The sequence below is a fragment of the Euprymna scolopes genome, chromosome 17, assembly GCF_053919585.1.
Source record: "Euprymna scolopes isolate OS-2025 chromosome 17, ASM5391958v1, whole genome shotgun sequence".
Lineage (NCBI taxonomy): Eukaryota > Metazoa > Mollusca > Cephalopoda > Sepiida > Sepiolidae > Euprymna > Euprymna scolopes.
In genome coordinates this window covers 78,459,017-78,479,630 of record NC_136498.1, presented here as the reverse complement: position 1 = coordinate 78,479,630, position 20,614 = coordinate 78,459,017, and the positions used below count along the sequence as shown (strand labels likewise).

Sequence of the window (20,614 nt, the reverse complement as noted above, 5' to 3'; positions counted from 1 at the left end):
TCCGTTTTCCTGCTTTCCGGCTGACTACAATATGGTTTTGTTCAAGTCTAAAGTAAATAAGTTCTTGATGAGCCGTTCCATATAAGTTATTAAATTTACCAAATTTTCATTACTAATGATTACTATATTGACCAACTTCTACTGTACACTCTTTAACCCTTATCCTTGAGTGGCCTCTGGGCCTTGATAATGTGGTGATGCCTTTGTAAAAAAAAAAAAAAAAAAAAAAAAAAAAAAAAATAGTACTTGAAATATTATAAAATGAAATATAAAATATAATACACAATATATATTAATCTATATATATAAAAGCGAAAATGTATGTGTGTTTGTGTGTATGTATGTTTGTGTGTCTGCTAAAAAACTTTCAACCGATGGAACAAAAATTCACAAACTTGGTCTCATATGAAAGCCCCACCTTCCGGATGACAAATATCGAAAAATTGGCCCAAAATGACCATCAGAAGTGCGTCAACTGATCAATTTTCTGCAGGGGGGGGGGGCAAAAAAGTGACATTTTAATGTTAAACATTACATATTTTTAAATCGATTTATAACTGCCCCAAAACATACGGGCGTCAACTCTTCTACATAAAGTATACACGCGGCCGTTTATTTTGGGTCAACTTGTATTTAAAACCCGCTGAGTCATGTCACGTGATCTTGACGTCAGCAAGCTCTAATGGCAGTCTGAATTTACAATTTAAAAATGTTGTTATTGGTAAAAAAAAATTAATTAAAGCTAAACTATGAACTTCTACGCTATGGCAACGTTACCAAAGTTATTAGCACATTCAAAATAGTTAGATACAATAGTTAAACGAAAAATAACAAGGCAAACATGTGAAGTAAAAAAAAAAATATGCTTACAAAAAATATTAACAATCGAAGTTTTTAAAAATAAAAACAGCCAGACGCCATTTTCCAGTCTTTAGAGTAAGGAAGACGAAGTGAGAGAGAGAGAGACAGAGAGACTGATAGAGAGAGATGTCTAGACAGGAAACGACTGCTACGTCATCTCGTAACGCTACCGTGATGACCTCATTTAGTGGCTATCTGTCAATCAAACCTCTTTCACTCGCTTTATAACCTTTATTTTAACGCTATAATCAATTCCTCTTAGTCTTAGTCTAGACAGTTAAGTGGTTGGAGTTAGTTTCAGCTCCGCGTTCCGGGTTCAATCCATCCTCACGACAAAAACTATTTTTTTTTTCTTTTACATCTTTAGACACGCGGGCAACGTTTCTTTATTTTTTTTACTTCGCTTATTCTTTAGTTTACTTCGCCCCCCCCCCCTATACACACAGCGTTTTTTTTTTTTCTGTGTTTTTTTTTTTTTTTTTTTGATTTGGTTTTTCCGATTTTTTTAACATTGTTTCAGGGTTATTACTTATCCCTCCCATACACACACCTAAAAACACCCAGGCAACGCCGGGTACTCCCCCACTAGTCTATATATATAAAAGTGAAAATGTGTTTATGTATGTATGTATGTGTGTCCGCTAAAATTTAGGAGATTCATGACTGCTTTGTTTTACGTTTTGCATCTGTGGATTTCTTTTCATGTTTATTATCGTGTGTATTCATTGAATTGTAACATCATCACTATCGTCATGACCATTGAGGAATCATACCGTTTTTTTAAAACGCTTCTCTCAATTTAAAAAAAAATAACAGCAACAAAAACATCGAGATTCATGACTGCTTTGTTTTACATTTTGCATCTGTGGATTTATTTTCATGTTCATTATCGTGTGTATTCATTGAATTGTAACATCATCACTATCGTCATGACCATTGAGGAATTATACCATTTTTTTTTTTTTTAAACGCTTCTCTCAATTTTAAAAATAAAAGATAAAAATAAAAATAGATAAAAATAAAAGAAATAACAAAGAAAACAAACATGTTGCATGCGTGGGATTTGTTTTATCTGGGGTGGAGAGGGCTCCAGAAAGCCATGGTGAAGGAAGCCTCTCTAGGAGAAGCAAATCTCTGATCTAAAAAACAAAGCGGAAGACCAGTACCCGCATTAAGCTGGTCTGCAGTTTGATTTGTTGCTGGCTATCTTGCTCCTGCTTGTTGCTGGATATCAACATTTTGAACCGAGAGAGAGACTAGCTGTCGTACAAAGCTAAATCTCTGGAATAACATCTTTGTACAGATACTTCCTCAGACATTTGTCAAAAAAAAAAAAAAAAAATGAAAAGAAAGAAAAGTCCTATTGGCGATGTCTGTCCATATAAACAGGAACAGAAGATATTATGCTAAACGACACCCACTCCAGCTCTGTTGCTGGAATGTGAGAACACTTATTGACAATGGTAAAAAACTAGAACGGAAGACTGCAATTTTGACTAAGGAATTGCAAAGATACAATATAGACATTGCTGCACTCTCTGAGACACGTTTCGCAGGTGAGGATCAACTGGTTGAGCGCGAGTCGGGCTACACGATCTTCTGGTCTGGTAGAGCTGAAAAGGAGAGGCGTGAGGCTGGTGTTGGTTTTGCAGTTAAGAACTCCTTAATTGACAAGATCGAACAGCCAGTAGCCATAAATGACCGTTCAATGACATTGAGAATGCCCCTTGCTGCTGGTCGTTATATGAATGTTCTTTCTGTCTATGCGCCGACTCTTACTTCACCTGAAGACAATATTACTTCCTTTTATCATATGCTTAGATCTGTTATCACCGGTTTGCCAAGCGCTGAGAGTTTGGTGGTTCTTGGTGACTTCAATGCACGGGTTGGATCAGACAATGAGACTTGGTCTCCATTGGGTCCATATGGCATTGCTAGAGTCAATTCAAATGGTATGCTGCTTCTCCATCTCTGCAGTGAACTAAATCTTGTTATCACCAACACTTTTTCCCACCAGAAACACAAGGAGACCTGGTTCCATCCCCAATCTAAACATGGCCATTTGCTTGATTACATACTGTGTAGACGTGGTGATTTTGGAAATTTTTGCAAAGTTAGAGTAATGCGTGGTGCTGACTGTGGTACTGATCATTTAATGATCAGAGCTAAACTGAGAATTACAGTTCGCAAAAAAAGCTGTTTCAATGGTGTCAAAGTACCTAAACGTATTGATGTTTCCAAATTGAAGGATCCAGTCGTACGAAGTTCCTTGAAATCTGCTTTCAACCAGGTGGATTACTCAGATTGTGACTGGGAGACAGTAAGAGATACAATATACCAAAAAGGTGTTGAAGTTCTTGGATTGAAGGTTCCCAGACATAGAGATTGGTTTTCGATCAAATTAAGCCTCAAATTGATAGAAAGCGGAAAGCTTATTTGAAACGTCTCAACTCTTCACCTCTGAACGAGCCAGCACTCGCTGCCCACTTTTCTTCTGTTCGGAGTGAGGTTCAGTGTTGTGTACTCCAAATAAAAAACAAATGGTGGTCTAATCTCTCCAGGGAGATACAGACTGCCTACGATCATAGAGATGTCAAGACATTCTACACTTTGCTTCATCAGGCTTATGGTCCGAAATCCTCTTCAACTACACCACTCCTGGCGAAGGACGGGAAAACCTTGCTGAAAACCTCAGATGAAATTAAGCATCGATGGCATGAACACTTTCATGATCTTTTTCATAACCCATCCAATGTTGATGTTGCTGCAATAGAAAGTATCCCTCAATGTTCCTTTTGTCCGGAACTTGATTTTGAACCGACTCTTGTGGAAACAGTTGACTGCATAAAACAGATAAACTCAAACAAAGCCCCTGGGCTGGATGGCATCCCTGTTGAGCTGCTGATACATGGTGGTGTCAATGTACATTGTGTGGTCCACTCTTTGATACTGTCAGTATGGCAGAGTGACCCGGTTGCCCAAGATTGGGTAGATGCCATCTTGGTTATGTTGTACAAAGAAAAGGGTACAAGATCTGATTGTGGAAATTATCGAGGTATCTCGTTGCTGAGTGCGGTTGGAAAGGTATTTGCACGGCTCTTGCTAAACCGATTGGAAAAGTATGTATGTCCTAATATCCTTCCGGAATCCCAGTCTGGTTTTAGAGGTGGGCGAGGAACTGTGGATATGGTGTTTTCTGCTAGACAGCTCTTGGAAAAATGTATTGAACAGCATATGCCTCTTTGCCAGGTGTTTGTGGACTTAACCAAGGCGTTTGACACAGTCAACCGTGAGGCTTTCTGGAAAGTGCTGGAAAAATTTGGCTGTACACCTGCTTTTACAGACAAGTTCAAGCAACTTCATCATAGTATGAAAGGTCGCGTCAACTTCAATGGTCAGCTTTCGGAAGAATTCCCCATTGATAATGGTGTGAAGCAGGGTGTTATAGCTGCACCAACATTGTTTTCGCTCTATTTGACTGCTGTGCTCTGGTATGGTTTCCACGATTGTGATATGGGTGTTTATATTAGATTCCGAACGACTGGAAAGGTGTTCAACCTCAGAAGATTCCAAGCCAAAACACTTGTTAGTGATGGACTTGTTAGGGACCTGTTGTATGCTGATGATGCTGACCTGGTAACACACTCCCCAGTAGATATGCAACTAGTGATGGATCTCTTTACAAATGCTTGTACCTGCTTAGGACTGACAGTTAGCATTAAGAAAACTAAAGTCATGTACACTCCCGCTCCCAATGATCTGTATGTGGAACCTGATATCTTCGTTTGTGGAAAGCGCTTGAAGTCGTAAAAAATTTTGTCTACCTTGGGAGTGCCTTATCAAATGATGGCACTCTTAATGCGGAAATAAGACAGAGAATCAGCAAGGCATCTAATGCTTTTGGAAGGTTACAAGATAGAGTCTGGTCTGACGGTGATTTGACTCTGACAACTAAAATTTCAGTAAATCAAGCATGTGTAGTACCATCCCTACTCTACGCATCTGAAACTTGGACCTTGTACCGGTCACATATAGAATTGCTTGAGAGGTTCCATCAGCACTGCCTTAGACACATTCTTGGTTTAAAGTGGTATAGCTTTGTCCCTGATACATATGTCTTAAAAAAGGTCAAAACAACCAGTATTGCTACCATTGTTATTAAGAACCAGTTGCGTTGAGCGGGTCATCTCATCCGGTTTGAAGACTATCGTCTCCCAAAACAATTGTTCTATGGTGAGCTCTTTCTTGGAAAAAGACCCCAGCACAAGCCCAAAAAACGTTTTCGTGATAGCATCAAGGAGAGTCTGGTGAGCTTTCATATCCCTGTTGACAGTTGGGAGTCCCTAGCGTATGATCGCAAGCAGTGGAGGACACTGATATACAGGGGTACAGAACACTATGAAGCAGCCAAAATAGACCGAGAGAAGCTTAAGAGAGCATGTAGGAAATGTCAAACCTTGCCGCCCAACCATGGAGATCTCTGGATCTGTAAGGTGTGTGATCGGGCTCTGTTGTCGAAGGCAGGTTTTGTTAATCACATGAAAGCCCACGATAATACAGGTTCCGCTGCTGTTAGTCTCATACAAATCAGTGAGCGTTTTCAGTGTCCTGTCTGCTTGAGGGTGTGCAAGTCGCTGGCAGGGCTAAAAAGTCATATTCGGGCACATGGACTTTTAGTGACTGAGGGAGTGGCTCTCGTCTGACAAGACGTTGCAATCATCATCGTGTCCGCTAAAAACTTTTGACAGACAGAACAAAAATTAACAAACTTGGTGTCATATTGAAGCTCCATCCTTCGGCCGAAAAATATCCAAAAATTGGCCAAAAACGTTACTTTTTCACCCTGAAATAAACAATTTTCTACAGGGAGGAGGGGGGTCAACAAAAACTGTCCTCTCTTGACAAGATCGGTTCTACGCATGCGTCAGATGATGTCATGACCTGATTTAGTTTAAATATTTGAAGAACTGACACAATTTCATGTACGTCGTGTTAGCTCAGTTGGTTAGAGTGTTGGTTCATTATCTAAACGTTTTGGGTTCGAATCGTGGTGTGAGATTTTTTTTTTTTTGATTTTTTAAATTTTAATATTGAAGCAGTGTTATTTAAGCCATTTTTCACGTAACGTTCGTTTTTCTGTTTTTTTTTTTACTTCGCTTATTCTTAGATTTCCATTAACAACCCCACCCCCGACCGACCACACACACCCAAAAACACCCGGGTACCCACCGATTTTTTAAATTTTAATACCGAAACAGTCTTATTTAAGCCATTTTTCACATGTTTTTTTTTTGGGAGGGGGGGTAGTTTTAACATTCGTTTTTCTGTTTTCTTTTTTGTTTTTGTTTTTTCGATTTTTACATTTAACATCGTTCGTTTGCCTTACGTTAGTTTTTTTTTTTTTTTTTTGTTTTGAAGTCTGAATAATAATATGAAAATACGAAAACGGTCATTAATTTACTATGTACATTAAATAAAGCTTATTTTATTATAGTGAAGATGTTAGTATATTTCTTAAGAAAGTCACAACTCTATCCTCTCTACAAACAGGAATTTTCTAATATTTGTAAAGACATATATAATAAAATACTTTTATTTGTTAACAATCTAATTTTTTTTTTATCTAAGTTGTGTAAAGACTTAAAGTTTCTTCGCATATTTCTTTTCGTATGGTAATTGTGAATCTACATGGTATCATGTATCAAGGCTGAAATTGAAATGTATACTCGTGATTTCATAATAGATTTCATTGTTACATAACACATGCTTTGGTGCTTTTCCAGAATTTCTCTGTATTAAAAAACAAAGAAAAGGAAAAATCTTTATGATGTACATGCCCATAATGGAAAGAAATTACTGTACACCAAAAATTATGTAAATTGATCAACTAGTTTTATTTTTACATAAAAAAACAATCAAAATTTATGCCTAAACTACGAGAGATAATCTTGTGATACCATCTTGAAAACAGACTGAAGGAAGAAGGGAGATAACTTCAGATAATTCAAACTTGCAAGATTTTAGAAAACCATTCCTAACAAGAAAAGAGCAAGGCATTAGAAAAACTCCCGTTTGCTTTAAAATTATTTTCTTTCTAAAAAATAAAACTATTTGATCAATTTATGTGATTTTTCGTGGACAATATTTATTTGGTATGTACAATATACAGATTTTTCTTTTTGTTTTTTTAGTATTGAGGCAATTTTAGACAATGACTGATGTTTTTTCAGAAATTCAACAGATGAAATATTGAATTTCAAGTGGAACCTATGGTATCTACTAAATTGTTATGTCACAGTAATGAACATATCCAAAAATTACGAAAAACAATAAGATTGAAAATTAATTATTACTGAAAATAGTTTTTGAAGCCAATTAAAGAAAATTGAGTTTTGCAAAAAAAAAAAAAAAAATGGAAAGTTCAAATTGTAACAAAAGGGAGGTAAATCTTGAAAACCTTTGGCCAGTCATTGTTAATTTTTTTTATGATTTGTTTCACCCACAGCCTCCAACAAACATTTATAATTTGATAACATTTTGATTCAATTAATAATCTAGCAACCAATGATACTTTAATAATAAAATTTAACTTTCAAAATTATTTTAAAAAGAAAATCTCTATATTTTGGAACAAAAAACAAACAAACTTTCTTTCAATAAAAAAAAAGAATGTTACTGAGCAATGCTAGGTAAGTACAACTTGTATAAAAATAATACTAGTGTTGTATAAAAATTATCTAATTATTAACATTAGCTTAGTAGAAATAATTTCTATCCCTAGTAATAAGCTAATTCAAAAAGGCAAAAGTCATGAGTTTGATTCGTAGCATGATCATATTTATTTTTTCCCTTATTTTGTTAAAAATTTGAAGTCATTCATTTCAAATTATAGTATTAAGCAATTAAAAAATTTTTTTTATTACTATTTAAGATTACTAGGGTGCATAGTTTGTAGAAACTAGGATCCTAGCTGACACCACATAAACTTTACTAAATCATCACTGAAAATTCAGGTCTTAGCCATGTATCATAAAGTTATGAATTATAAATAACAAATTCAAATGTAATTTAACTTTTAGCATTTTAGCAGAAAAAATTAAAATCAATTTTCAGTTGCTCTATTTTCACTAGCTATGCCAAATGAAAATTAAATTATAAATATTCATCATGTCAGAACAGCCAATGCATCAACTATAGATAAGATTTTTTTTCTACTGTAACTTTTGAAATGATGGTGTTACATTGTTTTATTTAATTCTAATGGATTATTACATATTTTTGAATTTAGAAAAACTTTTCGTATTTTGTTAAAAATAATTTTTCTTTTCTTTTTTTTTCTTTTTTTTCTTATATAGTTGCTCGCCATAATAAAGAGAAGGAGGCTGCTCAGTTTGCAGATTCTTATAGAAAATTGCAAAACAATGTAAGTATTTTGTTATGGATTATTTTTAAGCATCAAATATTCGAGCTAGTGCTACCAGATCAAGCTGTTTGAAGATATTGGCTGCCTGACTTTCCAAGCCAACAACAAGAACAATAATTTTCCTCTACAAAACAACCAAACCAAACACAATGAATAAATATTTGAACCTATAAAAATCTTGAAGCATCAAAACTTTTGGATTTGGCATTAAATATCCCAAAAAGGGTTGATATGCTGTAAAACAAAACAACCAAATGAAACTAAATATTTGATTATATTGTTAATCATTAAATATTTCTTTATGGATTCTTGTTGATATTGAAATATTTCCTGTAAAATTCGGTTATAGTCAGCTAATGTACATTCTAACTTCCTGTGTGGCTGCTACTGGAAGTGATGACAAGGCAAATCAGTTCCTTCACTTTTATTGTTCTTCAGTATTTCTTTTGTGAAGTGATTTATTGAAATAAGATATAAGAAAAGGACATTATTGAAAAATTTACAATATTTTACAGATAAAAATAACACACCTAGTTTTTATTTGCACTTTTAATAACAAAATTATAAATAAATTTTTTTTATTTGAAATTTCATAAGGAATATGTTTATGAAATTATAAAAATGTTTTTTCTTTATGAATTTTAAAAATAAGTTTTTTATTTGAATTTATATAAAAAATATATGTTTATGAAAGTATGAAAATAAAATTATTGAAATCAAAATAACAAATAAAATTGTTGAAATCAAAATAACAAAATTTCAAACATCATAAAAATAACTGTATCCAATACATAATATTTCCTAAAATCGCCTAAAAAGATTTTTAAAAGTATTTTCAATAATTTAAAAAAAACAGAGCACAAAGTGTTTTCAATAATTCCTAAAAATAACCAAACTAATTTTAATAATTCTTAATTAAAATAAGAGGGAAAACACTTTTCAATTATTATTGAATAAAAAAAGAATAATCGGAAAAACGTAATAAAACAGAGTACATGCACAGGTGTGAAAGAAAAAAGCAAAGAAACGGATTTGCCTTGTTACTGCTTCTGGTAGAAACCACGCCGGAAGTTAGGAAGTATGTTAGCTGACTATAACCTAAAATTCTTTATCGCATAAATGTATCTCTTTACTAATTGAAATATAAAATGTATGCTCTATTTTATTTCAGAAAGCCATTCATCAGAAAGGAGCCATATTAACCTTTTTATATCGACTAAAAGAAAGCGACTCTGTGAGAAATAATGTGGTATTTATTATTTTATTCTTGATAATATAATTGTTACAATTAAGAAAATTGATGTTTGACTTTTATAATTGCAAAGTGTAGGCATATTTGTCAATCTATTGTTGTATCCTTATTCCGATTTCATATTGCATACTACTACTCAGGAAGTAATTAACAAATCATGAAAAAATGTAGAACAAAGAAATGAATAATGAAAAATTAAGACAGGAGAGTGCAAAAGATGTGTTATTATTAAATACAAAGTGCAAAAGATGTGTTATTATTAAACACAAAGTGTAAAAGATGTGTTATTATTAAATACAAAGTGTAAAAGATGTGTTATTATTAAATAAAAAGTGTAAAAGATGTGTTATTATTAAATACAAAGTGTAAAAGATGTGTTTTTATTAAATACAAAGTGTAAAAGATGTGTTATTATTAAATACAAAGTGTAAAAGATGTGTTATTATTAAATACAAAGTGTAAAAGATGTGTTATTATTAAATACAAGGTGTAAAAATGTGTTATTATTAAATAAAAAGTGTAAAAGATGTGTTATTATTAAATACAAAGTGCAAAAGATGTGTTATTATTAAATACAAAGTGCAAAAGATGTGTTATTATTAAATACAAAGTGCAAAAGATGTGTTATTATTAAATACAAAGTGCAAAAGATGTGTTATTATTAAATACAAAGTGTAAAAGATGGTTTATTATTAAATACAAAGTGTAAAAGATGTGTTATTATTAAATGCAAAGTACAAAAGATGTTATTATTAAATACAAAGTGCAAAAGATGTGTCATTATTAAATACAAAGTGTAAAAGATGTGTTATTATTAAATACAAAGTGCAAAAGATGTGTTATTATTAAATACAAAGTGTAAAAGATGTGTCATTATTAAATACAAAGTGTAAAAGATGTGTTATTAATACAAAGTGCAAAAGATGTGTTATTATTAAAAAGAAAGTGTAAAAGATGTGTTATTATTAAATGCAAAGTGCAAAAGATGTTATTATTAAATACAAAGTGTAAAAGATGTGTTATTTAATAATAACACAAAGTGTAAAAGATGTGTCATTATTAAATACAAAGTGCAAAAGATGTGTTATTATTAAATACAAAGTGTAAAAGATGTGTTATTATTAAATACAAAGTGCAAAAGATGTGTCATTATTAAATACAAAGTGTAAAAGATGTGTTATTATTAAATACAAAGTGTAAAAGATGTGTCATTATTAAATACAAAGTGCAAAAGATGTGTTATTATTAAATACAAAGTGCAAAAGATGTGTCATTATTAAATACAAAGTGCAAAAGATGTGTTATTATTAAATACAAAGTGCAAAAGATGTGTTATTATTAAATACAAAGTGCTAAAGATGTGTTATTATTAAATACAAAGTGCTAAAGATGTGTTATTATTAAATACAAAGTGCTAAAGATGTGTTATTATTAAATACAAAGTGCAAAAGATGTGTTATTATTAAATACAAAGAGCAAAAGATGTGTTATTATTAAATACAAACATATAAGGAAAGAGAAGAAGGGAAAATGTGGCAAAAAGGTTAAATATTCTTTCAGAAATATAAAGGTTTGACTGAGAAAATTATGTCAGCATATTTTCTTCTGGCAGGGAAGCAGATTTTTAAAATAAATTTTTAAAGAAAATCCCAACTTACTATCCTATTAACTTTAGGAGAAAATTTATTTCTGTAAATAAAAGCACCAATAATATTTAACTGAACTCTTAATAGTATTTGGCACAATCACGTTGACATACCGGTTCTTATCAGATCACTGGAGTTGAGCAAGCTGAACCTGATCAGTACCAGATGAGTGACCATTTGAGACTACTAATGCATTGTATATAAGTGGAAGGTCAGGTCAGGTCAGTCCTGATTTCCAGTATGTGTATAGTGGTGGCATGTGCACATATTAACACCCATATGAAATGATTATCAAGTTTACCGAACATATTAACACCCATATGAAATGATTATCAAGTTTACTGAACATATTAACACCCATATGAAATGATTATCAAGTTTACCGAACTCTTGACAGTGGTCGCAAAATGATAATGAATATACTTTTGATAACAGTATTAGCAGTTTGAATCCAGTTTGTTCCAAAGAAACACCACTTTCATTTAGGGATGTTGGCAACCTTCATGTGTTCCCTACCCAATGTCTTTCTAGAAAGAATTCAAACTAGAAAGATATCAGAGAAAATGAATACCAACAATAATCACTTGATTCATATGAAATGAATGAATGATGCTTACCCACAACAACAGCACCAGAATACTATATATATACAGGGTGGTCCATAAGTCACTTTACAGTTTGAAAATGAAACAACTTTTTAAATGACTATTTAATTTATTCTTTTTTTTACACAGTTTAGAGTGTGGAAATTTGTTTTGACTTAATTACGAAAGATAATGTCTGTTAAGTAGCCTCCATTCTTGGCTTTGCAAAGTTGAGCTCTTTTTTTTTTACATAAGAGTTACCACTTAACAAGGCCCAGAGGCCACTCAAAGATAAGGGTTATTGAGTGTACAGTAATCAATGGGATAATATCATAGTAATCGTTATTAATGGAGATTTGGTAGATTGGATTACTTAAGGGGACGGTTCATTAATTATTTGTTTATGTTGGACTTTCTAAGCTATTCTCTATGACAGTTCTTAACATAGGAGGTTGTAAGGAAAAAATTTCCTGTCGTATGTTTGCCTTAAGTTCTTGGTTAGTTCAAGGCTTATTTGCATACATTTTGTCTTTAAGATATCCTCAAAGTCAAAAGTCTGATGCTGTCAAATCAGGTGAATGTGAAGACCATTCAAAATCGGAATTTCAAGAGATTTTTTGATCCTGAAACATCACAGTTAACAAGTGCATTGTGGTTCTAGCTGTATGTGCAGTTGCTTCATCTTTACCGATACCCTAGCATGTTTGCTAACTGAGGTTGGACAAAATTCACTATCATATCTATATCTCTCAGTAGTTACAGTCACAGCTTTTTCATTTGCATTTTCAAAGAAGGGCCAAATAACACTTTTTAAGGATATACCACAAGTGTGACTTTAACTGGATACATTGGACTCACTTGAACTTGGGCATGAATTTTGGTATCCAAAAATCTGGTATTCTACTTATTGACATGTCCATTCAAATGGAAATGAACCTCATCTCTCATGATAAACTTGTGAATAAACTCATTGTCATCTCTTGTAGTTTCCAGAAATCTGACAGTGTAATTTACTCTTTTCTGAAAATTTGGTGGTTGTAAAGATTGCACTGTGTATGTGTGTGTGTGTATATATATATATATATATATATATATATATATATATATATATACACACACACACAAACATACATACACACTGCATATAGTATATCTAAAGCCTGTAAAAGAAATGGTGAAAATGACAATCAAATGCCTTTGTATTCCAGGAGTAACATTCAAAATGTAGTTCACCAAAGACAGCAAATAATGAAATTGAAAGTCAAGAAGTATTATTAAATAACATAAAACAAAGAGAAAAATGAGCTGGGGTTGATAAAGTTAAAATTTTTTTTGAAAGTTAAAGATAAAAACATAATTGAGAAAATAAGATTTGTAAAAGCACATTCATAAAAGAAACACTTTTTTAAATGACCATTACCTATTCATATTATTTGGATTCTTCGAACTACTGTTCTCATCTTGAGTGTCATTTTCACAATGTTTCGCTTGATGTAACCTCTAACCTTCTTTAGGTGTATCTTATTGAACTCTGGAATCTAGACAGAATTTCAAACGGAACCTTATATTTACTTCAGAGGTAGCATGCTCTCGTTCTGTCAGCCATGACTGGATAAAGTTCCTAAATTAGTCGTAGTTGTATTTTTTGATCACCTACACTGAGAATTGAATCTTCAACTTCAGGAGAATATCACTTTTACAATTGAATTTTCGAAATACTATAACCACTGCACCACAGTCATGGCTGACAGAATGAGAGCATGCTGCCTCTATGAAGTAAATAAAGGGTTCCATTCGAAATTCCGTCTAGATTCCCAAGTTTGACAAACATTCTCAAATTTGACAAGAGACTCTTGAAGGAGGTTGGAGTTTACATCGACCAAAACGTTGTGAAAATGACACTCAAGATGAGAACAGTAATCCAAATAATACAAATAACCAATCTGTATCTCAAAATTCAGAAATATAAGACCACCAAATAGATCGTGTGGCTATCTCTTTCTGTAAAATACATCCGACTTGGAAATTTTTAGGCATAAATGGCTTCGAAGGATACCGAGGGGTGGATGGTATGGAGCTTGGTTAGAGATTGAATAACAAAACTTTTTTTTGTCTAATATTTATAAAACAAATATCTAAAAAATAGACCTATCGAGTAGTCTTGAAGAATATTGGTACTTGTACAATCAAGACATTAACAAATGAAAATATTGAAAAAAAAAAGTTTAAATTGTATGTATCCGTTATGAAATGAAGTTCTCTGAAAAAAGAATTCACTTAATTTCATCAAGTAGTTTTTTTTTTTTTTTTTACAGTTAAAAAACAATTTATTATATCGAGCAAAAGGTTTTATTTTTAGGAAGAAAACCTAGTATTAAAGAGGGGGGGTGTCGGCACTTTAAACTGAATGATCTCCCTGTGGCGTGTTCAAAAAATTCCAAATGGCTACCTTCAACGCGCTGTCATAAAAACATATTTTTCTGCTTAAAAAAAAAAAACTACTCAATCAAATTAAGTAAATTTTTTTTTTCGGAGATCTTCAGTCCAAAACAGAGACGTATAATATAACCTTTTTTCAATATTTTCATTTTTTAATGTCTTGATTAAACTGTACAAGTGCCTCGGACCCAATAGAAAAGTAAGAGGTGGGGTCTGTAGTTCTACTGCCTCTCCTGTCTTACTATTTTAGTAGAATGTATTTCCTTTAAGAGTCTGATAAACAATCTATTAAAATCAGGATATAAAAAAAATTAATCAACCTTCAGAAGATTATCACATAGAACTGCTTTTTACTTCATAATTGTTGTGCCATATGTCTATGTGGCTGATACATTTTGAGAAAAACATCCAAGGTGAGAATAGTATTTTAGTTTAAAATTTTTGAGATGAGGAATGATTGTTTGTATTGTGGGAGAATAGTAGTTTGAATAATAATTATAATGCAAATTATTAATCCTTATCTAAAAAAATTTGAAGCAGAACATTATTTTCATGTTTTCTTATTTTACTGATTTCACATAATAATAATTATAATGCAAATTATTAATCCTTATCTATGTGATTTCACATAATAATAATTATAATGCAAATTATTAATCCTTATCTATGTGATTTCACATAATAATAATTATAATGCAAATTATTAATCCTTATCTATGTGATTTCACATAATAATAATTATAATGCAAATTATTAATCCTTATCTATGTGATTTCACATAATAATAATTATAATGCAAATTATTAATCCTTATCTATGTGATTTCACATAATAATAATTATAATGCAAATTATTAATCCTTATCTATGTGATTTCACATAATAATAATTATAATGCAAATTATTAATCCTTATCTATGTGATTTCACATAATAATAATTATAATGCAAATTATTAATCCTTATTTAAAAAAATTTGAAGCAGAACATTATTTTCATGTTTTCTTATTTTACTGATTTCACAACCCAAATTCCCTAAGTCAAATGATTCGCTGTTGATGTTTTTTTTTTCCCATTTTATTTGTTCACTGTACTAGCCTTCCAGTAAACTATTTGGTTCCACGTTTGATTTTTACACTTCAACTCCTGTCACGACTGACCCAAACTATCTTTCTCAAATGATTGTGGAGCCACGAGGCAGCGGGAGTGCTAATACTCTACCTCAGTCAGTATCTGCCAGCAGTGGTTTTAGCAGTATCCCATCTGACATCGTTTCACCAGATCTACAATATAGGTAAGAATCATTCTTCATTTTTTTTTCACTCTTCCTCATTTCATAATATCTGAACAAATATTTCTTAAACTTTCAAGTGTAATATCTAGTGAGGAGCTCTTGTTGATTCCCGTTGTGAACAACTGATCGGTGTTGTATTTTAGACAGAAACTGCTGTTTCTTGTTGAAAATTTAGAAAAAAAAATATTCCTTTGATTCTAAATTTTGTTTGGGAATTATTTTTCAACTATTTGATACTAGCCAGGGAGACACGTTACCTGGGATCAAATGATGATCAATGAATATTTCAAATTCCCATATTCTTTATTGTCATCAAAATCAGTGAACTCGCCAATTTTTCAATCAAATTGATTGTCTGCTCTAGTTGGGGACCCATCGGATGCACCAGAAGGAAGCTTCACAAAAAAAAAAAACAGGCTCCTTCAGTCTTGGACAGACTAAGGATACCCACGAAGGGTTGCCTGCGTGTGAAATTTTTGTTGGCAAGTAAAATACAGGACGACCGGAAACAAATGCCGAGATAAATGGAGAGCACAGACAGTGCCTAGAATTCCCACTGTAGAGAACCTATTGTTGATTTTATAAAATTATTTTTTTATATATAATTAGCGAGGGTACCTGGTGTTGCCCGGATGTTTGGAGGTGTGTGTGTAGGGGGCGGGTAAAGAACTTCTTAAAAAATCGGAAAAACCCAAACAAAAAAAAACAGCTACGAACGTAAAACTTCTTCTAAAAAATTGGAAAAACAAACCCCCTCCCCCCCCCAAAAAAGGACGGCGTTGCCCGGGTGTTTGGAGGTGTGTATGTAGGGGGAGGGGTCAAAGAATAAGCGAATTAATAACCCTGTTTAAACTTTTTAAAAAAATCGGAAAAAACAAATAAAACAGCGAACGGGCGTAAAACTTGTTTAAAACAATCAGATAAACAAAAACCCCAAAAAAAGGAAAACAAAACAAAAAAACACGGCGAAAAGAAAAAAAAATGGTATAAATAACCTTGTTTCAATATTAAATGTTTAAAAATCGAGGAAAAAAGTATATCTGATAACTGAGATTGAACCTGAAATCTTTAGATAATGATGCTATCATCGTGCTATAGACGCGTGGATGAAAGTAGGTTGGTTTTTATAACATTTAAAACAAATTCAATGTACAACATCTTTTGCACGTATTGACACATGCGTAAAGCCATCTTGTCATGAAGATACCATTTTTTTTTTTCACCCCTTCCTGTAAAAAAGAGAGCCGTTAAGGATGAAGGAATGAATGTTTTTGCCAAATTTTTCGATATTTGTCGGGCGAAGGTTGCAGCTTTAAAATGATACCTATCTGGTGAAAATCCGTGGCCCGTGTCGAAAGTTTTTGTGAGACAGACAAACACACACACACTCACATTTTGCTTTTTATATATATAGACTAGTGGGGAGTACCCAGCGTTGCCCGGGTGTTTGTAGTTGTGTGTATGGGGGGGGGGGGTAAGTAATAACCCTGCTTAAATATTATAAAAAAGACGATGTTAAAAAAACCGGAAAAAACAAAACGAAAAAAAAATGGCATAAATAAACCTGTCGGATCGAACCTGTGTGTATAAGGGGGAGGGGGGGGGTAAACTAAAGAATAAGCGAAGTAATAAAAAAAACGTTGCCCGGGTGTTTAAAGGTGTAAAAGAAAAAAAAAATAGTTTTGGTCAGGAGACGGGATTGAACCCAGAAGCCTTGATGCGGAGGTGGAAACAAAAGCCAACTACTTAACCGTCTCGACCACGAGTGAGAGTAATTGATTAGCGTGTTAAGTTAAGGCTTATAAGGCGAGTGAAAGAGGTTTGATTGACAGGAAGACGCTAAATTAGGTCATTGCGGGATCGTTACGATGACGTGGCAGTATTTTTAGTTTTTGCTTCCCCCCAATCATGGTGGGAAGGGGGGAAAGCAGCTCCCCATTGTCCAAATCGAATAGCAATTGTCTGATATAAGGAGAAAGTCCACATTGATTAAACTGATTGCTTTCTGGACGTTTCGGCACGAAAGCCGAGAACAATGTTGTGTTTGAATTGGTTTCGCTTTTTATACGAAAAAGCCGAATTGACACGTGAGGAGCCAAAAGAGCAATAATTTTGTAAAAGTCACTGTAAATAAATCTAGACGCGACTCGCATTCCCAAATCGTAGATATTATTATCTATGGGCTATATAAACAGTTCTAAGTTATAGTAACCCCCCTCCCAGGACCGTCGGCGAAAAAAGCCTTTTCGAGACATACAAAAAATGTGTGCGCGCATTTGCCTTTTATATATATATAGACTAGCGTTGCCCGGGTGTTTGGAGGTGTGTGTGTTGGGGGGGGGGTAGATCAAAACAACCCCGTTTAAAAAAAAAAAACGTTGGCCGAGTGTTTGGGGGTGTAAAAGAAAAAAAAAGTTTTAGTAGAAAGGTAGGCTTGCACCCCGAACCTTTGACGCGGAGGTGGAAAGGAAATGGAAAAAAAACCCTGCGACCTAACCATTTCGACCACGGGAATAGATGAGTTGATAAGTGTGTTAAGTTGACGTTTATAAAGCAAAATTAACAGGTGCGACAACGTTAAGTCGTGTGATGTTTGACCTAGTTTTGCGCTAGAAGCCAGTTTCTGTTTTCCCCGCTATGCGGCGATCAAAAACTATCTTGAAAATAGCTTGTAAAAGTCGGGTAAATTAAAGATAGCTGCGACCAGAGTTCCTTAGTCGTAGATATTATTTAGACAGCATATAAAAAGTTTTAAGGAGCGAGCCAACCGAGAATCATGGCCAAAAAAGCCTTTTGTAGACATACACAAAAAGCGAACATACATACATACATACACACATTTTCGCTTTTATATATATAGATGGCTTGAATAAAAGTTTAAAATGTTTCCGTTGTGCTCTTAACAGAAACATTCATTTCAAACATGCCCCTGTCATATCAAAAAACCTACTGTTGATGTTATATGCTTGACCTTACTGCTTGTGCAATGATAATGGCTTGAATTTATGTTTAAAATGAAAAAATCAAGTATCATGGTGCAATTGTGCTTTAAATAGAAACATTCATTTTGAACGCGCTCTTGTCATATCAACCAACCTACTGTTAATTTTATATGTTGGGTCTTTCGACTTGTGTAGTGTAAAACTTCTCAAATGCACTTGTGATGTTAAGCTGTGTAAGGTGTTAACTTTAGTGAAAATCATGTGTTCCATTCTTTCATCGGATTATTTTAATTAGCGATACTTGTTGAAGACCTTCCGATACAAAACCTATCTAAGAACACTGCCAGGCACACAAAGTACCTTTGTATGAAATTTCATAAAAATTAACCCAGCTGTTTGAAAAAAAAATTGAAAAGAATTTTTCAAGTTCATGAGAAATGAACTCACACACACACACACACACACACACACACACACACACACACACACACACACACACACACACACACACACACACACACACACACAGTTCCTTCTATATAATAGTAGAGATAGAGATAACAACCAAAGGAAAGTAACTTATTTTTTTGCAAGGAGTTATTTCCCTTATGCTGACTCATTCACTGAGTAATATAAAGAATGTGTGTATATCCAGAGGGAGGAATGGGCTGGATGGAGAAGAATGGGCTAGATAGAGGAAGAGTAAACAGAGAGAGAGGGATAGCAGTTTCAATAAGAATATGTTACACTCTTGCTCCCGGGCAATGCGGAGTAACCTTGCTACTCTGCTATAATACATTTCCAGGTTTTTTACTTCCATTCACTTTTTTTTTCTTTTTTTTTTTCTCTTTTTTTTCTCTCATGGTCCTATTTTAAGATTATTTAAAAATTTCACCGTTTTTTTCTATATTTCAGATCATCATAATTTTCATGCCACTTTGTGGTTCAAAAATAATTTTTTTATGTGTTGGCCAAGAAGAAAAGCATGAGTTTTAATATAAACATATTTTGTTATGTTGAACCCTAATTCTCAAGCTTGTATTATATTTCTCATACATTATGTAAAAAAAATGTATTTATTTCAATAAATTTATGTAATATAAATATCAACCTACACAAATACTCAAAACCAGACATACTTTAATCCTGGGGAAAAAACATTGTTAATGAACAACAATACACGTGAAGAAAAACAAAATATAGTCAAAACATATCAATATTAATAAAGACAATAGTCTGATTAAAAACTAAATGATATTAAATTGACATCCAAAAAATGTGTTTGTCAGATTTCTGAAGTCAGACCCAAATTACATTTAAGTTGATAAATCAAATTTTACTTTTGACTAGCAAATTTTTATTTGATATTGATGTACCATGTTATTGACAATATAATAATATACATTGCTACAATTTATTTTAAGAATTACTTAGACGACTGCTAATACAAAACATTTTTAAATAATATCCTAAAAAAATCAGCAAAAGTGGATAATTCATATTTTTAATTGATTTTAAAAATGTGCAAATAAAAAAATTACTAAAAAACTAAAATTACTTCAGTACATTCTGCTCAACGCTGGGTAAATACAGCTTGTTCATATGTCATTAGATTTAAAAAAAAAAATTTTTTTTTACATTCCATGTAAATGTTATAATTTTTACAATTGGTGGAAATTCAGAATAAAAATTTTTTTTTATGCATAAAAGACTGCAGATTATTGTTGATTATCATATTTAGAGTTCTATCATGGAATAATAAATAAAGTTATTTATTTTTATCAACTGTGGCAAGGTGAGCGTTCATATGGGCACCTACTTTATTTACTAGACTTGAACAAAAATAAAAATTCTTTAGACTATGGCAATTTTTTATTTTTGTTCCGATCTAGAGTGCCCCTTTTTGGGGAGTTAGATTTTCCCAACATTAAAATCTGGTGTTGTATCTAACTCTAACCTCGTAGGAAGACAAGTAAATAGGGATGCCTACTTTCTAGTTAGCATAACTGAAATATCTAATTTTTGCATAAAGACAGTGGGAACAGCATTCTGTCTTCTAAATGATGAATCCTTGTTACACCGGCCATAAAGTAAGTGTTCATTTTACAATAAAGATATAAAAGCAAAGACCCTTCCACTACTCCACCCCCTCCCTTGTTGCATGAAAAAAAATTA

At 32.8% G+C, this 20,614-nt stretch overlaps 1 protein-coding gene across 1 annotated transcript in view; it reads left to right on the top strand.

The window, feature by feature from the left end:
• LOC145296816 (gamma-tubulin complex component 3 homolog) overlaps positions 1-20,614 on the top strand; it is a 107,451-nt gene that overhangs the window by 24,580 nt on the left and 62,257 nt on the right. The window contains exons 4-6 of the mRNA XM_080142901.1: positions 8,217-8,284; positions 9,456-9,533; positions 15,301-15,497. Coding sequence (XP_079999027.1) covers positions 8,217-8,284; positions 9,456-9,533; positions 15,301-15,497 — 343 coding nt within the window. The remainder of the gene's footprint in view (positions 1-8,216; positions 8,285-9,455; positions 9,534-15,300; positions 15,498-20,614) is intronic.